At 39.3% G+C, this 24,484-nt stretch overlaps 1 protein-coding gene across 1 annotated transcript; it reads right to left on the reverse strand.

The window, feature by feature from the left end:
- Positions 1-3,231: 3,231 nt before the first annotated feature.
- Positions 3,232-19,930, reverse strand: fscn1a (fascin actin-bundling protein 1a). Its single transcript, XM_006637119.3, has 5 exons — positions 18,965-19,930; positions 12,095-12,251; positions 8,374-8,495; positions 6,905-7,072; positions 3,232-6,180 (listed from the first exon to the last, which is right to left on the reverse strand). Exons 1-5 carry the CDS (start codon positions 19,785-19,787, stop codon positions 5,975-5,977), a joined length of 1,476 nt encoding a protein of 491 aa, XP_006637182.1. The 5' UTR covers positions 19,788-19,930; the 3' UTR covers positions 3,232-5,974.
- Positions 19,931-24,484: the final 4,554 nt, after the last annotated feature.

Below are 24,484 nucleotides of genomic sequence, written 5' to 3' on the forward strand. Positions count from 1 at the left end.
TGCATTACCCTTTAAGGCTTGCTTCACTTAAGTGAATAAATACATTCACCAGATCTGTCAGCAAACATAAAAGCTGAATGTTTTTATAAATCTTCTATTATTAAAGGCAAACTTCAAGATATTTCAGAAACAGATTAAGTGAATAAAATCAAAGCCAGATTGCAGCTGGTTTTCTAGATCCAGTTACATAATTGTATGCAGAATAGATCTCTGTGTTACATTCCAAGCCATTAAATAAATACCTTTGTGGCTGGATAATAAACAAACTCCTGATTAAAGGCTTGCTTGCCTCACACTTTTCAAATTAAATACAAATTTGAAATCCCAGTTTGTCTAAATAGTGTATTTGACATAAAAAGAAATTCATGGCCTTTGATTTTTTTTTTAGGGGACAGGGTCTTCACTTCTTGAAAAATTAATTTTTCTAGCTCTTTCTAAAACATTAGGGTCCATCCCCACCCCCACACGCTGCTTTCTCTCAGTCTCTCCCCTCCAACACACGTCTTCCTGTCCAAGTTTCTATGGCAACAGGAATCTCAAATGTCTGTGGTGCTGAGTAAGTTTGCCCACAGAGCCTGTGCAGGAATCATACATTCATTTTCTATAAGCCTCAATCAATGCTGCACAGCCAAGGGAAAATGTCATTTTGTGTGATGAAATTAGGTATACAGTATAAAGCTGGTTTGAAAATAGCTAAGAATCTTACCTCATCTTTGGAATTGATCTAATCTTATCTTACCTCACTTTGGAATTGCTCTAACACAAAACAGGAGAATTTACTAGTGTACTTCATATGCAAAGGGTTGTAATAGTTGTTGTGAAATGATAGGATCTTAATTTTCCCCTAGCTTTTAAAACTGTATTTTCTAGTACTTGTTCTTGACAGTAGCTGAATTGTTGTGTATATTTTCCAAAACCTGCTAGCCTGGCCTTTAAATGGCTTCATTGGTACTTAGTACTGTCTTTGAAACCAAAACTTTTTTTCAAAGTTTATTCTATCCCTTCCAATAAAGGCATGATTCTCAGATTGTTAAAAAAGCATTAAACTATAATGTATATTACTTTAATGGCCCTGTCTAATAACACAATATTTTATGTTGGAGTTGGCTTTGTTCTGCCAGCTGATGGCCTTAGATTCTTATGATTTATTTGAAGATTGTCATTTGCAAGACTTGAAAGAAACCAGATGAAGACATCTGTAGGCAGTGTGCAGGCCTCAGGGACATGGTACAATTAACCTATCTGACACCGTCTAGGCCTGTTTTTAGTAAATAAAGCAAAGCAGATTACAGAAGAGCTCCGGAGGCCTCTTATTACATTACCTTTCACAGAGGAAGCATGGAGGTGTCAGAATAGAAGGTGGCCAGGCTCCACAAATCAACATTTATCAAGTTATGTCTGAGTTGAGTGAGCAGAAACAGTGCAGTCTTATGTTCCCGACAGCCTGCTTGGGCAAGGTAATTCTGAGACAGTGATGTTCAAAGCTAGACTCCGAAGCCATATATCAGCAGTTTTCCTTTGATACTGAAGGCTAAGCACAGTCACAGACTCTCCTCTGAAGTGTGAGTTCATCTCCATGTGTCACACGCATGTGTGTGTTTGCACACTGTTTTGGGACTGCTCAAGATTATCCAATATTGTGTCTTCTGCTTTCAAAATGTTTATCATTCAGAGCCTCTTAGAATGATTTAGTGTAATCATTTCAAGGGCTCTGCTAAAATTAGTCTGTTATTAATGGAGGAAACGCATTTAACAAGCTGCTCAGATCTATTGCCCTGCCTAAAGCATGAGGGAATTTTTTAAAGTGCTATGATTATGTATAATCGATTGCCAAGGTAATTGAAGATTGTAAAGTAGGCTAAACTTCAACCCTGTATGTTGAAATCTGAAACAAGGTAGTGTTTAACTAGAACTTTAAACATAAGAATATCAGACCAGGCCCAGAATGTCACATGGGTTTAATTTCAGACTCATTCTCTGATATCCCTCATATGTTTTAAGATCTGCATCAAATATAAGCTGGTAGGGTGTTTCCTCTCACTCATAAATCTACAGTCTACAGCCAAGAACTAACCTGTGAGTTAGTTTTTAATTCTATACATCTGTCCTGGTGTTAAATCTCCATGTCAGCTCTATTTCATCATTAGCTCTGGAGACTCTCATTAACCTGGTCACCAGTACAGCAGTCCATAATGCAGTAAGATTCACAAAATTCCTTAGAATTATCTTAAAATGAAGGGTAAAAATAAACTACTGCAGAGCTACATTTATAATATTTTAAAATCAAATTAGATTTAATTTCTGAACCAAACAAAATTTATGTGAAAGGCCAATCTTCAATAAACAAAGCAATGTAAGGAACATGAGAGTTAGGTCAAATTCAGGACATTCATGAACAAATCAAATGCAGAAAAAAAACTACATTCCTGCTCTGTGCAATGTGTGGATTAGGTTCCAAAGTCAACTTTCCAAAGCACAGTGGTCCCAGTAGCACACACACAAATATCTAGGCATTATAGCAGATGTTTCAAGCCCTGTAAGGGCACCGCAGCTTGAATTGGTGTAGTTTATAAGTTTAAGGTTTAAAAAAAAATCTGCTACCCTAATTTGTTTTTAAATGTTACTTGGAAAATCCTACGACCCTGTATTCTAAAACTAATGACACACATAAGGTTGCATCATCTAGATGGGTGCTACACATTGGTGGTGGTAGAGGGGAGTCCTCATTTACTGTAAAGCTCTTTGAAAAAAGTGCTGCATAAGTATAGCAAATTATGATTTAGGTCAAGATTTATGAAAACATAGGAAAGAGCCTATACATACTGTAGCCATGTCAGGTCTTAAATACCTTCAACTTAAGTTATTATGGCAATATTTCATTACTGTTCTACTAGTCTGCATGTGGACAAAGGTGTGTAATTTATGCACATGAAGAATACAGAATATGATGCAATTATTGAAAGAAAAAGATTCATATTCCACATGAATACCTGAGGACACAAATTCCAGGCCAGGTTTTTGGGAATAGCTGGTTTAGTACCCATATACACCATTAAACTATATTGGAGTGTTTTGTAGGAGTGGTTTGAGTGGATGTTTTGTAGATGCTTTCAGGCAAAACTTGATTAATAAAACACTGAACACAATTTTCAAAACTCACCAAGACATTGCAAGTGTATTTTCCATCCCGTGACCAATTAAAAAGCATTGAAGTAAAACCAACTTCAAAAGTTCATATGGAAACTTTTTATTTGACATTGGTTTTAAGTTATACAAATGGCACATCAGAAAAAAAAATAGTAACCACAGTTATCCAAATAAAAAATAAAGTTCCACCTTTACAAGATACAGAAGAGGAATGTTTCATAACCCAACCAATACTCTGAGCAAGGCACAACCATTATCAATATTACTGTCCTGGTTTGTTGACAACCCCACTGTCTCTGTCAGTTGAAAAGCAGTCATTAGCAATTGAACAAACAAATGAGGAATTCATGTGGTCTCCTGTTGCAAGTAGCATGTTGACTTTGTTTTGAAAAGCACTTAAAGAAAGCATTTATGGCTTTCTTTGTACACCCACTGTAGTTGAAATGGCACCCCTTTCCAGCCTAATGTAGGCTCTTTGGTTAGAGAAACTGGCACCCACAGAGGTGGAATGGAGTACCAGAGCACTGAGCATTGCTACAGTGAAGACAGACCTGCCTTAAAATCCTACAACTACCAAGGAGATGAACTGATGTACAGAATTTCAGTCTGGTTTGGCTTGCAAGACATTTTAGCACCAGGAAACTCATCTAGTTTTTAAATGGTTGCTCGTTTTTCATGACATGAGATATTGCCTATTCTTGAGAGGTCACTTGGAGGAAAAAAAAAAACCAAAGACAATGATTTTGTGCAATTGTTTAACTGGAATCTACTATAAGCTTTTGTCTAAATAGTTTTAGCCACTACCTTTTAGCACCAAAGTGAGCTATAGAGGTTTTACATGCCAGAATATCTGAGCTTCCGACATTAGATTGGAAAGAGAAACATTTAAAGCAGGAATATCAAGTCTAGGTTCATAGCTAGTCAGCTCCCTTAGTTAATACTAAAGCAATATTCAAATTTTCTTTAAGTAAAGGGAATTGTAATGCGATTTTCATGTTGCTAAACATCCATTTTGCCTGGAATATGTTTGCCACTGCTTGCTGATAAATCTGACAAAAAGAGCTGTAGTCTGAACCTGGAGCAGTCAAACGCCACAGTTTATCCATGTCGACATAGATCAACAGGCTGTGGTGTGGCATTTGGGGTTTTAAATCAGCTTTGTTGCAATTTGCTTAAGCAAAAACAGGAAAAAAAATAAAACAATGATAAAGACTGTGCCTTCAAAAAGTAAAGAGTTTCGTAAATTATTCCAGAAACCTTTGAAACAATTGTGCATTCCAGATAAACTTGTTTCTTTGAAGCTTGTGTGTTACAGCAACAGAGGAAGAAAGCAAGCAATCCTGCCATGGATTAACAAGGGTCCAGTTGACTAGTTTATTATACAATTATATACGGTGTTGAACCTGCAACAACTTCAGATCAGTAATCAATACAAACACCTACATCTAAACATCACATTTTGAAACAGAACTTGTACTGTACGTTGCAGTGAACAGGTTAAATGTGGCCATTATAAAATTTGAGAATGTTAGTTTTTCCACTGTGGAATTGTCATGCAACATTTGGCATTCATCTTTTCTCTTGGTCCAGTTGTTTGAGATGACTGTGCACATTGCACTTAAGCCCAGAACAATCTGAAGCATTTCCAGTTCAGTTTTCTTCCATGAGACAAAAGGAAAAAAAAAAAATATTATGGCACAAAGAGAAAACAGTATTTGGTCATCACATCTTTAGGTTATTCACATTACAAAGGTCTCGGTTAAATCAAGTGGAAACCACAAGTTATGTGTATGGAGGACCATATTTTTTATTCATTCAGGGTTATTTTGACCTTTTGATAGAACTTCTCACTGTATACTTCATAAATACTGAATCAAATTATGGCAAGAAAGTCAGGTTTCTTTAGACAAGAGCAAAAAATACTGTAAAATAAAGGTCTTTCGTTAAATACTGTTGAAAATGGTTAAAAAAAAAAACAAAACCACTTGGCTAATCTGACTGAAAATGATGGATATTTGCATGTTTGGTATCCATCTTTCATTCATTAGTTTTATCTGCTTTTTAATTGTAGTTTTATTTAACAGGCCATCCTGTCATTTGCTCCCATCTTTAGCATTAACAACAAAACAAAAAGTTGTGCCACAAAAGGCCACCACGCACAAACTCAGCTAGCAAACTCTGGGGTGTGAAACTGCTTTTCACGAGTCTGTGAAAGTGTACTTGTGCTTGACAGACCAGATAGCGGTGGTTAGAAAACCACTGGTATTTATTTTGAAAGCAGGGTTCGTTTGAAGCCATTGCAAGAGGTTTGCATCCTATTTCTTCCTGTCTAGCAAAAAATGTTTTTTGCCGATTTTCCCCCCATCAAAATTTTGTGCATCTCAGCTAGGACTCATGAGCAACTAACAAGCAAGCATGTTATTCTAAGAACCAGAATAACAAAATCGGTCAACGTGCATCAGAAAAGGTCTCAAAGTCTAGTACTTTCTCACAAAGTTGAACTCTAGGCTGCGATTAAAGTGAAAACATATTCTGACAATTTATATTTTCTTCACACAACTGTGAGGCACCATTTAGACAAGAAAGAACAACACAGAGGTACATCAGTCCTACGTGTAGAACAGGCCCCGTCTAACTGGGGTTTTTGCAATGTACACTTCCCCTAAAGCTAGCGACATGCTGTCCTGTGAAGGCTGACAAGCTTAGCAATCCATGGCAGGTCTGCATTCTTTAGAACCATTAAACCCCACATGCACGCTGAAAGAAATCATTAAAAGAAAAAAAAATAAAATGTAAAAAAAAAGCCACAGTGGTTGCTAAAGTGCTTCTAGTACTCCCACAGAGAGGAGCTGTCGATGTCGTCGGCGATGGCTTTGAGCACGCCAGCGTGGTCTCCCTTCAGGTACTTCCCGTTCGAGGCCTTGATTGCCACCTTGTTGTAATCGCAGAACTCCAGGGAGAAATCGACAGGGGCGTCGCTACTGCTGACCACCGAGGACTCGTTGCCAACCATCCAGTATTTACCTGTGCTATCTGGGAGACAGAGGGGTCGAGGTCAGGGACCACATGTAGAGGCCCAGGAAAATGAACGGCTATCCTAGAACAAGAGCGAGAGCATGCTGGCATGGACTCACTAGCCGCTGCTCTTGTTTTGAAAAGGCAAATCGGAAACCCTGATGAACCTCTAAAGAGCATCTTTTTAAAATGCAGAAAATGTCAACAGATGCCTCAAGAGTCAACTCTTAGACAGCAAGAACTTACACTCATTTTTCCATCCCAGAAGTTCTTACCAACCAACTTTATTTGGGCCATTAATAATCTTATAAAAATCCACATGCAACTTTACTTTAGTAGTAATGGATCACTTATGTACCTCTCCAGACTCTACCTTTAGAGTCCAGGACTACTCACTGCAATTCTTGTGCTTTCCGTTGAAATAAGAGTAGTACATGTATCGTAGAAAGCACCCTGGTGCCTTTTATAACTTATTTTGCAATCCATTAGAAAAAGTTCATTAAGTTCTTAAAATATTCTTTATGCCAATATATATTGTGTATTTTTCTGTAAATTGGATAAATATTGGAGGAAGGTAGATGGAATGCTAAAAATCTGAATACTGTAGACTTTTGGCAAATCAGAACAATTGCAGTATGGCAAATATCGCATCCCCATGACTTACACAGCAACACAGCATTATCCTGGGTACTGAATCGCTATACTATTCCATGCTAAAACAAAAATCCAGGACTTGACTGACCTCTCAAACTGTAAGCTCCATTGCGGAATTCCAGCTGAAAGACATCATAAGAGGAACGGTTGGAGTCCAAGGTACCAGTCAGCTTCCTGCAGGCAATGAAACCATGTTCTCCTCGCAGGACAATGATGGGCCTGTTAATGAGCTTCATGAGGAACTCTTCAGTCTCGCCTTGAAGGAAAAGGACATAAGGGGGAAAAAAAAAAAAAAAGAGGATCAGAACACACCGAAATGTCTTGTGACATAAGGAAGAAACAAGAAAAGCTGCTCCCATCCATGTTAGCCAAGGTAAATATAAAGCCTTATGGTAGTTCAGGTCTGTAACTGCTTCAGCATGCATAGACTGCAAAGGAACAAGTAATAGGTTTATTCCATGCTGAAAAAAAGAAGAGAGAAAACAACGTTTTGGCCATGGAGCCTTCTTCAAGCGACTTAAGGTAGTTGGCCTTGATCTAAATATGGCTACAGTGGTGTGAATAAACTATGGTATCTTGAATAACATTTGTGATGAATTACAAATATATAGATTTTTTTCCAAATTAACTTCATTCAAAATGGAAATTAACAAGCAGAACTAGTACAACTGTGACAGAGGATGAATGTCACCAAAACCTGTAAAGAAAATATACAACCTGGAACTGAAGTAGTTGTATATTTCACCTTGTAAGTGCTTGGTGGAAGTGTCCCTTTGGCAGCAATAACTACCAAACAGTAGAAGCAATTCAACTTTCTGGCTACCCACCCATAGTTCCTACATGCAGCTGAAGTGTGAGATATTGTTGGTAAATGAACACTGAACCGCCCCCTCCACCCCCACGACTCAAAGTCTTTCAAAGTCACCATTGACTTCACAGGGTCATCCTTAACTCATTTCCCTCATACCCAACTGCTTGGTTTGGAGGGAGTAGCCTATTCTGGATAGTAGGACACATTCCTACTTGTAGTAACTTGGAGATTGTTTTCTAGTCATCTCCTAGTCTGTGCTTCTTTACCAATTTGTCCCTTATATAATTTTAAAAACTTAATTTATTTATTTTTTGTATTGCAATGCAAGATGCAACTTCAAATTCAATTGGGAACTTTCAAACCTGTACATTTTGGAGTCAGGTTAAATGATTGCACAAAGACCATTATCTTTATCTGAACTGAATTGAATAACTATGCCATTAAGAACCTTCTTTCATCAAAACAGCACTGTTTCCCTTTTCTCAGTTTAAAACAGATATATAGAAGATGGACTGGAAGCTCAATGGTAGTAAATCATGGACACCTTTCAAGGGAGTGAATATTTCTGCAAGGCATTACATACAACTGCTTTTATCGAATGCAAAACGAAATCACCTCTGCTTCACTGTCAAGCACATTAACATGAAAAGCTCGCTATATCAGCACTAAGCTTGCATAGTTTTGCATCAGTGAAAGTAAATGGACTCAAATAATCACCAGCAGTAGATCTTATCTCAGGGACTCACCTGCAGCATCGGTAGTGGCTGCCAGTTGCCCATTCTTTTTGGCTGCAACATATTTTCCGTTGGCAGCTTTCAGGGTGATTTTCCGGTCACGCCACTCAATGTCAAAGTAACAATTAGCAGTCCTGATAACAAAGACAAGCAATGAAAAGTGTTACTGAAAATTAACTAACTGAGGTCAGATTTTGCCACCTTTTCAGCATCATATCATTAGTTTACCACACGATGCAACTGAACTATGGTTCAGTGTAGGTTAAAAAAAAACAATTCTTACAAAGCCTCAGTAGGTCTATCAAATTCCAATTCAAACTTGGTTCAAGTAGGTTTATGGTCTTAAATCCACTTTAGAAAATGGTAACATGACCATAAGGACAAGACTATCAAAACCCCCTCCCACAATCAAAAATTAAAGACCTGAGAATTCTGAACCCAGAAGGGAACCAAAGTCTACAGAAAGAGCAGAGAGGGTTTATGTTGATTAAAAGAGTAGCAGTGCATTCAAAGTATAAATGTGCTGTAGGTTTGAATTTTGACACTAGAAGGAGAGAAGTGCTCTTCCCCACTGGGGTGGCAAAGGTGCTTCTGCTTTAAGGGCTTTTGATGAAGAATAAACATTGATATCAAATGAAAATTCCTGCTCTATCGTTTAGCAATTTATATGGCATCTCGCATTCCTAAGATGGGGAAGCAAGATCAGCCTTTATTTATAATGTGAACTACAGACATTCTGGGAGGATGAGGACAGATATCTTAATATTCCAGGAGGAACCCCAATAAGTGAGGCAACAATAGAGTACAGTTTGGAAAGTGTTGATAAGGAATCCAAAAAAAGTGTTTTTTTTCCCCCTCCAACAAGGCCAAGGGGCTGAAAAACACTTACCTCAATTAAAACTGAAAGTTATAGAGGATGCAGTCATGGTAAACAGGAAGTATACAAGAGATTATAGGTAGACTTTGTAAAAGGTGATGTCATTTATTTGCTCCAGGCACTGTTGAGGCGTTAGTGGGCACTTGAGGGTCAGGTGACAAAGGAATGACAGGATGAGTATTGAGGAAGGCAGCAAGATATCTAGCCTTTAGCTTGGCATTGAAGGTGAACAATTCCCAGAAACCAGGTGGATGTTACAGCCCCTATGGTTCCCTCCGCATGAAACGGTACCAAGTGTGAAACACTCAAGGTGGAAAGAGCCTGAGCACAGGTCTGAGACGGTCATCTAAAATATGAAAGACTAAGGTAGAGCTTGCAGTGAATAAAAAGAAAGCTCCAGACTGCTATGTTTGGGCTGCAATGGAACTACAGATTGCAAAATATCGTCTCCTGCATCAGAGCTCCAGTATTATCAATAGCCGTGGCTTAATATTTTGAAGGCGGTTGGCAAGAGCAAATAGAACAAGTGTGTGCTTCTCAGCAATCTGTTAGGGAGAGAAATAGTTTTCATCACAGAACTGATATGGTCACAGAGTTGGGGTATTTCTGGAAGGATGACAGCATCCTGGGCGTTTATGAATTTGGGGAAGAGGACTGAAGCAGGAGTGAAGTGGATATTCTGAGGAGATGGAAGAACAAGACTGATCAGGATACCTGAAGGTTCAAGGACAACTGCATATTCACTGAAGGCTGTGAGTGAAGTAGCAGTGCTGGTGCCAACAGCACAGTAGAAGTGGATGGCAGAATAGAAAAGGATTTTGTTTTTAAGATGTTACTGGGATCAAAGGCACAATGAGATGTTCTCCTGGCAAATAGGAACGAGAGGAAGAAAGGAAACAAGCAGCTGAAGAACAGCCCATTTCATAGTAATTAATTGATTCAAGGATCTCATCCAGCCCATTCTTAAAAGAAATAAGGTTCTATAGCGCTCAATTTTCTGCTCAGTTCTGGTAAACAAATTTGTGAAAAGGCCATTCTCTCTTCAATGCTTCTTTACTTAAGTGTATCCTAAATTTGGGATTTAATTAGGCCTTAAACTTTTAATTAATTTTCTTGCCATGATAGGCTGCTGGCTGCGACTCTTTCCATCACACACACCTGTTAAGCATTAAAGCACAGTAAACCCTGGTGAGCCTGCAATTCTCCTCTCCTCCTCACTTGAAGACACAGCTAGGGTGAAAAGAGGATTGCCACAATGGCATATATGATGTGTTAATGCAACAGCTAAAAAAGGGTAGTTTCTGACTTTCATACCCTTATGTAGTGAAAAGGGATAGGGTCTGATCTCCTGAATCTTCATTTAAAACTCCAGACAAATTGCCAAGAACTACTGCAAACAAACATGGAATGGAGTTACTGTGCCATTATCAGTAGACACTGCAGTAGTGGAGATGTTATACTGAATGTTTTATTCAAGTACTGTTCTCCAGGAGATCTTATAGCCTCGACTAACGTTGTAGCTGTATGAGTAATTAAACAGATTTATAAAGTCCAAGTAAAATTATAAATGCAAATTCAACCTTTTTTTGGTACTCTGCATTATACCACATTTGATTGTGGTAAAAGGGCTTTTTAATTCTTGTACATATTGCACTCTTTCCAGAGAGAACCAAAAGCTTTCTAAATTAATTTAAAAGACTACTATATAGAAAGACAGTTTTGAGAAATTAGTATGTTCAGGGGCCAAATGTAATCAAAACAGAGGCATCAAATTTCATATACTTCAACTTCATTATATTTTTATTATATAGAATTGTGGTGGAGAAAATGATAGCCTAAGAAATATATACCGTTTTAATGCTGCACATGCAAGAACCTCCTTTATTGAAAGGAGCATTTGGCCAGTGTCTACCATATGATAATACCTCAGTCCAAGTCACTCTAGTAGACATACATATTGACCTTAAAATGACCATTCCCTTATGACAGTGAACTTAACGTGACAAATGTGATAATGTAGAACATCTTGTGCCCATAAAACCCACTGATGCAATAGTCACTGTCCATGTTTTAAAAGAACAAGGATGTGCACTATCCGAATTAAGAAGCTCATGGGTTTGAGTGAAGAGAAGATCACATCACTCAGGGCACGTTAAACGGATAGAATATTACAGGACACACTTGTAAGCCAGGAGGTTGGCTTCAACTTCAAGAAAGACACAGAGGGTCGATTAACTCTAGAAAAACCAAAGAGCTAGACTGGCTGATGGATCCCTCTCATTTGTAATCCGATTTATATTGATGTCAATTATTTTAGGTATTCCTGCAGTGAAGGCCTTTCATTTTAGCCACAACCTTGCTGTCCTTCAAGAACAAAATGGACAGGGGCAGTAAAGAAAGCAAAAATACCAAAACAATGCCTAAATGTTAATGCGTTCCATCAAATCTGCTTTATTTTAGAGGGGCAGGGGGGAGGGGGTAACCCCACACCTTCTACACCACAATTTTTTCTTCAACCCATGTTCACATTAATGGGACATGACTGAACCAACAAGCTAGCCTTGCCTAGCCTAGCTCCTGGTATCATGCCAGCGTGGGCAAAGCTTGATGAGTTCTTTCTTGAAAGCAGTTTATCCATCCATCCATTTTCTAACCACTTCTTCCAACACAGGGTCACAGGGGGAGCCAGAGCCTATCTCAGCAAGCAACGGGCACAAGGCAGGGTGACGTTTGTTTGTATACAACCAATACGAAGTGTGTAACCTTAACAACATATACAATGAAGAATGGAGGGGCCTGTGGCTGTGAAGAGCAAAGCTAGGCCATGCTACCCCTGTGAAAAAGGGCTGGACTCACTTGGTGGAGGCAGTACACTGTACCCCTCCATTGGCCGTCAGGGTCCAGTATTTCCCAGTGCAGGTCCTGAAAGCACACTTCTTTGTGTCTTTGCTGACCTCCATCTGAAAGGTCTCCTGGTCTCCCTCTTCATCTTGGTTAGCAGAGAGGTCCATTCCTGAAAATGCAATCTAGTGTTTAGACACTTAGGTATTGCGTGTTGCCAAGGTATACAAGGGGAATTATTATTTTAATGAAATCCCAACAGGTTTCTAGATATTGCAGTTAACACCAGAGAACAACAATCAATCAATGTGAATGGGATCAATCACAAATTTGGCATGAGCAATAGCTCCTTTTTGAAGTTCTGCAGATGTCGAATTACTCTAGGTGTACAGTTTTGTGGTTGACACACAGAACTGCACAGTCTCCTGAAGTTCACTTTGCAGTCGCCTGCTCTTGAACATTTTACATCAGCCTCCATTTGCAACACACTGTGCCTTCTGGCATATCTCGCAGCATAAGAATTCATTGGAAAAAGACAAGATTGTGGTTTAACAAATGGAATGGTTGTTACCACCATATACTGCATCAAAATATTAGATAGGACAGTTGGACAGTTTTTTTACATAAAATGTGCTTTTTTTTGCCATTTATGAATATATATATATAAACCAAAGAAATTAAAATGGGAAGGCTTTAAAAGTGATAGAATTCCTTACACAACATGCTGTATTAGGGAGATATCTGCCATTAAATTAAATCCACAGTGCTCAATGGGAATTAGACACAGCGAGGTCAGGGAATGGGTTTTACACATCTCTCTTGCAGTTCCACTACTGAAAGCTGCCAAGTCACCCTGGTCCTTTTTATGTGCCAAATCTCGGCTTATTGAAAACACAACCTGCTGTGCAGGTCAGCACAACATATCAGCTTCCCCTAGTCATGGAAGCCACCGGTATTTGAGTGCAGATAGTACGCAGATGAAAGACTTCATCTTCTGCAGATATTCAAGGTTCTCCCTTCTTTAGAAAACTCACACCTGCACATGTCCATTTTTTTCCTGAATATTGTGCACCTACAGTATATGGTGAGATTCTTTACAACACAATACAAGAATATATGTTCTTAAACCACCTCTTTATAATGCAAGGCCTGTTGAAGATATCACATGGAGCAAGAAATAATGGAACTAACAATTCTATGAACCATATGTGAAACTGCAAGTGAATGCACTCTCAACAGAACATTGTGAGAATAGCCAAATCATTCATAAACATCAAGTACTTCATCTTACATTCTCATCCTTAAGACTTTGCCAGAGCATATTTACTAATACCCCTGTATATTCCCTAGACTTCAATTTTTAACAGAAGCACGTTTCCAAGACTTACTAGCCTTATTAATATATTCCTTACTCTTGTAAGATGGTAATCTTAGGAATATAAGCACTTTGTTGGCATATCCATTTCTCAGAATTATCCAAACTTGAACAGCAAAGATGAGAAACAGATGGTTATAAAGAGCTGTTTAGTAGGGGGTTGGAGGAGATTAAGACAGAGGGGTTCAGACAAGCCCAAAACTGAACTTGGCCAAAAGAAAGGTCTATGGTTTAAAAACTGGCAGAAAGAGGTCTTCGCTCAGCACTTTTACTGCACTACTTGGATCACAGCCCTCATTCTTTACATGAGGCAATTTCCCCCCCCAAAAAAACGCATCTGCTAAGTTTCAACCTAGGAAAGGCATTGTGAATAAAATACAGGAAGCCTTGCTTTATGAAGGAAAAAATTTGGAGCAATCCTCATTCCCTACGACAAACCTGTTCTCCACAATCACCCTTCCTTCTGCTTCTTCAGAATCTTTCCGATTCTCCAATAACAACAACAACAACCAGAACGCAGAGATACAAGTATTCTAAATCCTCAAAGGCACTCATAATCAACCCAGAGGATTTAGAATGAACGGTTAAACATGAATCCTAGAGCACAAGTGGAAACTATGTGGAAGTGCACTTAAACCTGACAACAGGAGACACTTTCCTCCTCATTGGGTTGTGGGAGTACAGAAAAAGCTACCCAGCCATGTTTAAGACTACATCCTGGCTTTTTTCAAGAAATAACCAAATGAGATCTTTGGCTCAATTGACTACTGAACTACCGAATGGGCTAGATCGGCCTCCTCTCTCTTAACCAAGGCAAAAATAAGGAAGGAAATTGTACTTGGAGGTCAAAGCCATATTCTATTTAAGAAACCTGATATTTAATACAGCACTCTTTTCCTTAAAGCTATTCAGAAAAAATGTCCTTGGACAAAAGTATTGCAATCACTTTTCAAGGTGATGGTGTTAAATTAACAGGTTACTCCAAAGCAAAAAAAAAAAAGGTTCTGTTAAAAGCAGGGCAATTACTTTCACAACAGGCAAAACTAAAAACCCTGTTGTAATGTTATACCTAGATTGAGGCTAGAGGAATATATATTGTAGAGAGGTTTGGTAGATGTACAAAATTGTCAACTGTTGAAAAATGCAACGGAACAGGAATATCCAGAAGCCTAGTGAAATCTGCCAGACCAAATGAAATCTTCTGATGGGGGGGAAATGATCAGAAGGTCCCTGAAAAACATGTCACAATACAATGATACAATTTTGTTGTAAAACCAAAAAGCATCTTTAAATTAACCTAGTCATCTAATGTCAAAATGTACCATTAAGCATTTTTTTAAATCCCATAATGTTCAAAACTTCCAAAGCTTTTGCAAGATGCCCCATCCTTTTTTAGAAACATATATTAAGACAAGCCGGTCAGCTCAGGGTGTTGGCAGGATGGTAATATTTAAGGAAAGGATGCTCAGGTCAGCATTTCAGTGGAGATTTAAGTTAAATCAAACACTGCTAGGGTCAAAATGAGGACAGGCAGTATTGTTAGATTGGTGGGGAGAAAAAAAAATCAGGTCACTGTGCCGAGAAATACAACTACTGTAGCTCAGCTCTCAACTCATTTTCAGTACACAGGCAAGTAAATACTTTTGAAAGAAAAACCCAGACAAACTTTGAGAAGCAAAAGACTAAAATCAGTAATCAGGCTTCGACAAAAAGAAAAATAGGAAGCAATACCTGGATCTTAATAGCCCAAATCATAGGAATACAGAATAATGATGGGCAAGATTTGGATAACTGCCAAATTGTGGATGGGATGGCTTCAGAATTGCACTGCTAAACCCATTTTAGGATGAAAAACACTTTAAATCAGATTTTTTTTTCCATTCTATTAAAAACTGTATGGTTCAGAAAAGGTCTTCAGTGAATTTAGAAATATGCGCATCTGGCTAGACAACTGATTTTCAAACAAATCAGCTTTTGAAGTCCCAGGAACAATTGCTTCTAGCCATTAAACTCAGTTACCGATCATCATCTGCTATTGGCAGGAGGGATGAGCTTTTAATCCATACCCAAGTTTACATGTTCAGCGGTTGGTATTTTCTTAAGAAAAAGGCGTATGAAGATATAGACTTCTTCAAAATGGTTTCTCCTACTAATCCCTGCATTTGGCCATTTTGTAAGAAAGAAAAAACTTTGTAGAGTTCAATGCAGATTGGAGCTGTGCATGAAGTTTTGTCAGGCTTCACGCACATGGTCTCAAGTTAACCTCTCTCAGAGCCCCTATTGTTCAGATAGCCAAGCCATGGGGCCAAGCAGCTGCAGCCGATGAGGAGGCCTGGTGAGATCACACTGCCTTTGTTCTCTTCAAATTACACCGGCCGGCTCCAGGCTCCTCCAATTTCATGTAAAAACTTATGATTTCTATGCATTCGATATCTGAAACTGCTGCAAGGTCAAGAGGTTCCTGACATCAGCAGAAAAAAAAAAACTTAATTGCAATACAGAAGTGTCTTGCACCCTGCAGCACCTAAATGGAAAAGTACACTACTCATACCTACTGCATATGTATACGAGGGAATCGTAAAGGGTTATTTCCTAAACTGATCTCGGGTTAACATTCCTTGGCTATAACACAACCCCTTAATTATCAAAATGAGATCATCCAAAAGAATGCATAAACATTATGCCACATTATTCTTCAATAACAAAGAACTATTCAAACTGTGCACCTTCTTCCTTCCTCTATGTAACGATAGAAGTTTACTCCAACGGCTAAACACTCCTGTTAAATAAAAATGTCAGGGGCAACTTTCAATTACCAAACAGGGCAGACTGTTTTAACTTAAGTAGTAGCCTGTCGGGTTCCTCAGTTCAATAAAGGAACTGGATGTCAGCGATATGCAGTTGGACAATGTAGAAATATACCTATGAATAAGTATAGCTCATCACTCATGTACATTGCACTTCTACCAAGCGTTACATAGCCGAATGAAGCAGCAGAATTTATGTTGGTAAAAAAAAAACTACTCAATATAAGGGGCATATTGTGCAGTGAAGATGGTAGGAAAGGGCCCAGTTTTCATCTTAACATGCCCATCTCAAACCATGTGCAGCTTGCTCTTGGCAACTAATCAACCCTCTGGCGTGAATGGCCTGAGTCTGCAATCTGAACTTCTGTAGGGTGGCAGATAAAACACCAAGATGACAGCCCTGAAAATAAAAATATGCCCGTTTACGGGAGACAAATGAAGACTTTTGGCCTTTGGAGTGACAGTGCATGCTATTTAAAAACAAAATTTTTTTTAAAAAAAAAAAGACACCTAAAAATGTGAACCTGGATTAACAATAATCTTAATTCACAACCAAACATTGGAAAAATAACTATGCTATGTCAGCAAAAGCCGAAGATGCAGATTTTAAACATGGGCAAGCTTCAGTGTTTTAACTAGTGAAGTTGATTCAAATGTGCATGTTTTGCAGTATTCAACAGTAAGCTGCTGCATGCAGCATTAAATTCATGTTGCAAAATCTTTAGCTCCTTGTACTACTAAATAGATTAAAAATGTAGATGTGTTTATACATGCAGAGAAATGCAGTTATTGCTTTGCTTTTGGGACTTTATAGTAATAGATAAGGAGATTAAAGTAAGACTTCCAGGATTAAATCAGCACCTACTTTGTATTGCTCAAGTTAATGACAATTTAATTGCTTCATTATCTGTGAGAATTCAATTCAAGTAATACTTGCTAAAAACAAAAGATGAACAAAGATGGTCATATACTTTCTGTATGTGCATTGAAGGGTCTAAAAAAATGTAGACCATTTTCTTCAGAATGAAAAGATGTGAAAATATTCTATGGATTCCCATTAAAATGCAATAAAGACTTTTGCATAATCTGAGGCATTAAGCAAGGTAACTACAAATTATAACTTGTAATCACAAAGAAATTGCCCCAGTTCTTATTCGAGATAAGAGCTAAGGTGATACAAAGCTCCATATTGCACAAAACACATGGTACATCCCCCTAACCCTCCTACAGACTCAATACACAGGACTTTTTGTTTTAAAATCTCTCCACGCAACAGAATGAAGGTTGCTTCACAAGATCGTAGGCACTAACGCCATCAGGGTAATAAATAACAGCAATATTAAAAAAAAGTGAGGAAACATGACTCCACTTTCTGATCTGAATCCAGGAAACTTGGAAAAAAAATAACTCTGTCCCTCCCCCCCCCCCCCAAGAGAAAGGTCTGCCGGTTGTAATTTACACCCCATGACTCGAAGCCTCTTTAAAGCGCATCCCAGTGGCTACAAAATTATCATGCTACTCCACAGTAAGTTTTAAGGCACGCTTCCGTTCGAAAATCCACATACACTCCCGCTGCTGTGCCTTGGCAGGCTCCTGACTCGAGCATAAAGGGGGAAAAGACGTGCTGCGGGCGTGAGGGCTTGCCTTCTGCAGAACGCATCTTTTGTTTTGTGACACATACGGGCTGTCGGTTAGCCAAATGGCTAAGCACATCTCTGGAAGTCTTCTGTGCATCAAACATTAACCCGAAACAAATGCACATTGCTAAAGACGGACGAAGAAACGAGTAAACCGATCCACACATGGCACATACCTTCCAAGAACAGTTTAAAATAAAGTCGAAGCCTCGGAATTAGGTAGAATACCACTGCAAGTTGTACAGATGGGTGTTTGACTCCCCAACCCCCACCAAGAAAAACAAATAACGCTTAAGTACATGAACAGTTCATCCACTATTTTTATTAGTATTGAAAGTAAAGATCCTTTGTGTGAGAAGGGGAGTCCTTGGAAAATGGAAACCGTTAATAGCCGAAGAGTTAAAATAATGCAACATTACTTTAAAATTCTAGGATGTCTTTTGTTTTGCATTCGTCTGAAGCCCAGTCTGCTTAGAAGCTAGAAAGGCTGGCGAGAATTTGATTTGCAAATTAAGTCCTTTATCAGTTGAGTTCGTCGTTCTTCAAAGCCAAAACCATAAATACACATACTTTAAAAGACAGCGCTCCCATTCTTAAAAAAGACCCTTCCCAAACCGTAAAAAATGAAGCAAATCCTGCTGTTTAAGACGGATGAAAGATTTCAGTTAAATGGAGCATTCAGAAAAATACCTCCTAGCATTAAATACATTCACTGGCTAATTAACCATTTCTTTGCTACTGTACATAAAAGAGGCATTGCAAACGTGACGCTTACAATACATAAGCAGATACGCTTATGCATATAGATTCATTTCAAATTGTTTATTGAATGACGAACACGGGTCAAGCAGTTTGAGATTTTTTTCCAAAAACGTTTATCCTACACTAACATCAAAGAGCAGCTTTGGCAGTGCTGAATCGTTTTGTGGTTCCTTCCACCGTTATGCTGAAGTATGAGCATATTTGTGAAGAATAACCAACCCTCTGCCCGCCTATTCAATTTCAAATTCAAAAACGTGCCCCATGATGTGAAGAGTTAAGGTAACCAGAGAAGAGTAACCCCTACCTTGCCGGGTGGACACGTTTCTGTCATTGGCAGCGGTGAGCACCACTTGGGGGTGGCTCTGCTCCATTACAAACAGCTCGTCTTTTCCAACCTTGGTGCTCTTTCCAGACTTCATGGTCCCACTGGGCCCCGAGGGTGCCAGGTACTTCCCCGTACAGTCCCTGAACGCCACCTTTCCCGACCTGAACTCCAGAGTGTAGCCAGTGGTCTTGTCGGGCTTCTCTGCCAGCGCGCCATCATTCTTCAGAAACCTGTTGTCCGACGTCTGAAGGCTATACTTCTGGTCCTGGAAGACCAAAGTGATCAAGGAGTCCACTCCCCAGGGGACATCCCTGTCTATGGCGATCTCGTCTTGCTTGGAGCTCAGGTGAGCGTATCTCTTCCTGGTGAGGCTGAAGATATTGACTTGAGGGTGCATGGCGATGTGGACGCTCCATTTCTCCGCCACCGAGATGGTCTGTGCAAAGCAGGTGATCCGGTCCTCCGTGCCGCCCAAGTAGCGCTTGTGGGGCTCAGACTGCAGAGACCAGCGCCCATCGTCGTGAGCGACGATGATGAATCTGCAATCCACGCCGGGGGTCTCGCTATCACAGGTGATGTTGCCGTCCTTGTCCGCTGCCAGATACCTGCCCAGGTGACTTTTGAAGAGGACCATGTTGGAGTCATCTCCATCCTGCTCCAGGGTCCAGATCTGTTTTTTCTTCATGCTGGTGGCAGAGGCATTGACCTTAAACCCGAACGTTTCAGCGGTAAGGTATTTGTTCCCACAGTTGATGAGCCCAAACTGGATTTGGAGCATCTCGCTGACACCGTTTGCCGTCATTGTTGTTACTGGCTTACAAAAGGGTGTTGTTGTTGTTTTGGTAGGAGAGATGATTCTGTGCTATGATTATGATGCTTGCTCAGTTTCTTTGTTCGGAGACAGGAGCACCCCGTTCTGCAGCCTCAGACAGCCTGAGTCTCCAGCCACAGCTGCAGCTTTTTATACAGATGAGTGATGTCAGTCTCGCAGCCACGCCTCCAGTTTCGAGGGGACTTTTTAGAGAAAACTGCAGCAAAAGCCTTTAGGTTTGCAGTTGGAGAAAAAGGGTGATCAAAGATGCGGGGTGGTAAAAATGTTAAGCAGTAACTGCATCGAGCGCCGGTACACCAAAATGAGATAGATGCATGCGAGAGAGCCGCACCACACCTTAGCCAAAAAGCCTTCTACCACATTTCACACCCTGGAACACAATATATCGACTTGGGGTAGAATGAACATATATTGGCAGTAATTGCGTGCAGCAAGAAGTGGATATACGAATATTCTACCGATTGCTTAATTCAGAATTAAACAAGGTAGCGATGTTTGTGTGTGAAGGGGTGCAATTTAAGCTCTCTGCATGTGCACAACGTGCCCACAACTTTAAAACAGGTTAGGAGCTTTTCTGCAAAATTAAAATGAATAACTTGGTTACCAGGACTAGTTAGAGTTTCCTTTACATCGAATGGTATCATTGTTTCCATTTAGTAGCAAAACATAAGTTAAGGGCGTTTTTTTATATACAAATGCGTGCCATACAACACAGGGAAAGTCGATTCAGGAATGCTTCAGTGAAAGTGAATTTTGAATACAGCACACACAAAAAATGCATGCATTTTATTCTTTAGCTTTGTATTAGTCGTGATGCCGAAGCAGTGCTATCACCAGTAATAACAACGTTTGACACCGAGAAACCGAAATAGCAATTCTTCTGTCTAAATTGTTTTTACATGGCATCAGAGCCAGTGTTTACAATCACGTGTGCAGAACAAATCAAACTGGATATGTCATGTGGAAAACATTATCTCCCACACAGGCAAGAGAGAAAACGAGGAGACAAAACTCAAGAGTGTCCACTCATACAATGATCTATTCATCGCTGTGAAAAAGCAATTCAGTAAAGACTACAGAAAAATAAACAATGGCTCTTGTCTACATAATATTGGCAACCGTCATGCTTTTATCCAAGGCACTGAAAATGTATTTATATATTTGGCTCCAGTTTGTAAAAGTTTAATATGCATGATAAAAAGTATAATACATGCAGTGCATTTGTCATTGTACTGTATACAGTGCATATAAATTACACAGGCAGAACTTTTTTTTATTTCGAAAAGGAAATAAGTTTTAAACAATGAGTGTGTTTTGTATATATTCATTCACCTTGTACAAATATTGTTATGTAATTTTATTCAAAAGAAAGTCCTTATGTCAAATAATTCAGGCTGAAAAGGAATGAATGTTTTAGCTATATTTCTTGGGCTAGTTGGAGTATGCAATGTGAAGGTGTGTGCAGAATGAATCAACTTGATTCAATGGCTGGGCTGTTAGTCCTTTATCAACACAAGAAAAAGAAGTGTCACCATTAGGAGCTTTTTCCCATGAAGACATAAGTCCTGTGTGTAAAAAGATGCTGGTGTTATTGTTTTCGCAGGAGATGATTCTGTGGGATAGTTATGGTGCTTCACAAATTGTCTTTTTGTCAAGCTAAGCTCACAGAAAATCAGAAAAGGCTCGTGTGCTATGTAGCCTTTAAACATGAATGAGGCAGCATTATAGTTTGTGGGTATATATCTTCTTTAAATACTGGAAAAGTGCATGAATTATAAGGCGACACGACTGAAAATAAATAAGACAGCCACAGCTGTTTAAATATATGTTAGAAATAGATGAAGAAGTAAAAGTATTTATTTCCTCTAGAAATTCAGTCTTGAAAATGCCCACGATAACTGGTGCAGGTGATTTCATGGATTTTCATAAACAAATACTGTGGGCATTCCTGCTGGTGAAGCAACTGGGAAAAAAAATAAAGCTGTATATTCTATCATTGTGATGAATCAAAAACAGCTTAAGCTTGTTCGAGACAAACAGTAGTACACATACTCAGGTCAGCCTCAGTGTGAGCACACACACACTACTGAAAGGGTCTAGAGTATAATCCAAGCTGGTGGAAAATTAGACGTTTAACCCTAAAGGTGTCAAACAGCCACTGTGGCCTCCTGCTGAGAGACTTAGCTGTAAACCTCCCAGCTTGCTATACTCTGTGAGGTATTCTTCACAAGTCCTTTATTGTTCTCTTGTCCCCAATCAAATTTCTGTCTTAATTACTTAAGTGAGCTCATTCCTGTCCTGTCATTAATTATTGCCATCAGGCAGTTTTTACCAGTCCAGCTTTTGCCTTAAGAGTGTGTTTAATATATAAAATCTACAAGTTGTTTTAGTGTACATTTGCAACAGTAGAACTGTTTTATTTCTCCTCAGTGTGTAATGTTTGTTCTACTTTATCCGTAATTAGAAAAACACAGTGTCTTATGCATTACTGGTCATGACTTTTGCCTTCAGAATTGCATGTTGATGCAGGACTGCCCCTTGATAATGAATACTGTTGCGGTAAACATTAAAAGTGTAAAGGACACAAGAATTGCACAGCAAGCTCTGCCAGTAAGGGAATCATGTAAAATTTCTTTAAGGAAAGTTTTGGAAACATCCCCTGGTTTGGTTGGGAATGGCATTTCTGTTCCTGATGGTGTATCAGGAGCTGGCAGATGGATATTGGGAGGTCTGACTCATTGAGTCATTCCAATGGACATTTCAAGGCAGGCGTGTTGCTTTTTCAAATTTCATCTCATGAGCTAGAACAGTATATAATGTGAATTTTTCCACGTTCAATCAGACCTCTCACTTGCGGCCTGAGTCAGGACAGTTCAGTTCCCTCTCACCCCTGGTGGGGGAGGGTTCGGGCTTAACTGGGGGGGTGTCTCTCTGCCAGAGTCTCACAGTTTATTCTAATACAGCCCTCCCCTCCTGCAATGGGGCTATCTCACATTCCAGATGGTTAGCTCCATTGTTGCTGATGAAAAAAGTCCCATTTGTTTGCCGAAGAAAGAAGGCCTCTCACACTGCTCCTCAATACTTTTTAATCATAGTGAGTGAAGGCAGCTCAGCAATCTATTTTTGAAAATCCTCTTGAAATGCCTTCTAGCAATGAAAATGCAAGTAAAAGGGAAAGATCAATTTCTTTAACTTTGAGTATTAACAACTAACACTTTAATCTACTCAGCTGTACAGTATGTTTGTCTGGTGTATGCAGGAAGATCACTGTATTAAATGTACAGACTATCGTTCTGCATGAAAATACAGAATTTTCACATTAAGGGTCTCCAAATGTGTATGTGGCTGTCTTTGTCCACGCCTCAAAGCTGTGGAGGTAACCATGGAAACAGAGCTTTGCCCCTGGTAAGATAAAAAAGGGAGCACTCAGTCTGGCTCAGTAGTGTGAAGGCTTTCATCTTTCCATGTGCTAGACATCTTTTCTAAAAGGAAAACAAAAAAAAATAAAACTCTCTATTGGCATCAGTCATTTCACTTCAAGATCAAATTACTGTAACATTGTAAGGGACGTTTGTGTAATTGTTTTTTTCTTTGTTCTTTAACATTGCGCCTATGCATCTCAAAACATGCAGATCAGATAATAACCTTTGACCAATTGATTAACCTTGAAAAATCATTTGTACAGGTGTCATTTGCACTGAAAGTTCTGTATTTTTACAGCTGTGTAAGCCACACTTTTGACATAGTAAAAGAAAGTCACAGAGCTGCTTTTTCAGCCTACATAAATGACTGTGAACGTTAAAATGTTAAAGTCGTTTCCAGGCACTGGCTAGTGGTGCATGCAGATAGAGATGCATTTGGAGTTCTGCATGCTTGTGGTTCTGAAAGAAATCCCTTGAGCTGTGTTTGCTGTCGAGGAGTGTGGAGTCTCTGGCCATGTGACTGCTTAGCTTGCATTGCAGATGCTCAGAAACATCATACCAGCCTGCAGTATGACTGCAGCTGCTGAATCCCCTTTCAGTGAGAAATTGCAGATTTTCTTTCATCTTAACAATCTCACGTGTGTTTGTTAAAAGTTCTCTGCTGTCATTTATTTTTGCAATTTCCCTTTGGAAGCACTCTGTCTGGCCAAGCAGAGAGGTGGGGTTTTTCAGAGTCACATCACAAGAATGATAATAGTGCACTGCAGCACTGCCTTGGCAAGCACACAGCTGCCAATTGATCCCATACAGGCTTCTTACAAGAGTGAGCTCAGAGCTGCAAGCACTGCAGCAGACCACAGGAAATACCAGGTGCATTAAATTATGATGAACCTATGGAGCAAATGGAGGTATTGCTTTAGCAACCCTTCCAGCATCAGCAGTTAATATCTTATTGAATATACTTCACAGTGCAAAAACAATTTTGAAACTTAAAGAAATGCTTGAGATAAAGAACTGCCTAGACTTATTTTGGGTTTTTAAGGGTAGCTAGAAATGCATTCTTGTCTCATTGTGTGTGCACTGAGAGAAATTATCAAAATCCTGGACTGCTGCAAAGCAAGAGTGTGTCTGAGGCTGACATATTAGGCTGACATGTACAGATTGCTGCAGGAGATCTGGTTAAAAGCTGGCTTCAGAATCCTGCCTCGAAACAAAAAAGATTTTCCATTTCAATACCTTTTTCAT

Source organism: Lepisosteus oculatus, chromosome 19 (genome assembly GCF_040954835.1).
Source record: "Lepisosteus oculatus isolate fLepOcu1 chromosome 19, fLepOcu1.hap2, whole genome shotgun sequence".
Taxonomy (NCBI): Eukaryota; Metazoa; Chordata; class Actinopteri; order Semionotiformes; family Lepisosteidae; genus Lepisosteus; species Lepisosteus oculatus.

What these genes read in the sequence shown, in the direction of transcription:
- fscn1a (XM_006637119.3), bottom strand. Translation starts at nt 19,787, where the DNA reads ATGACGGCAAACGGTGTCAGCGAGATGCTCCAAATCCAGTTTGGGCTC. An exon ending in CAGTGTACTGCCTCCACCAA is followed by an intron (nt 8,496 to 12,094) that starts GTGAGTCCAGCC and finishes CTTTGTTATCAG; the next exon opens with GACTGCTAATTGTTACTTTG. An exon ending in TGGAGCTTACAGTTTGAGAG is followed by an intron (nt 6,181 to 6,904) that starts GTCAGTCAAGTC and finishes TCTGTCTCCCAG; the next exon opens with ATAGCACAGGTAAATACTGG.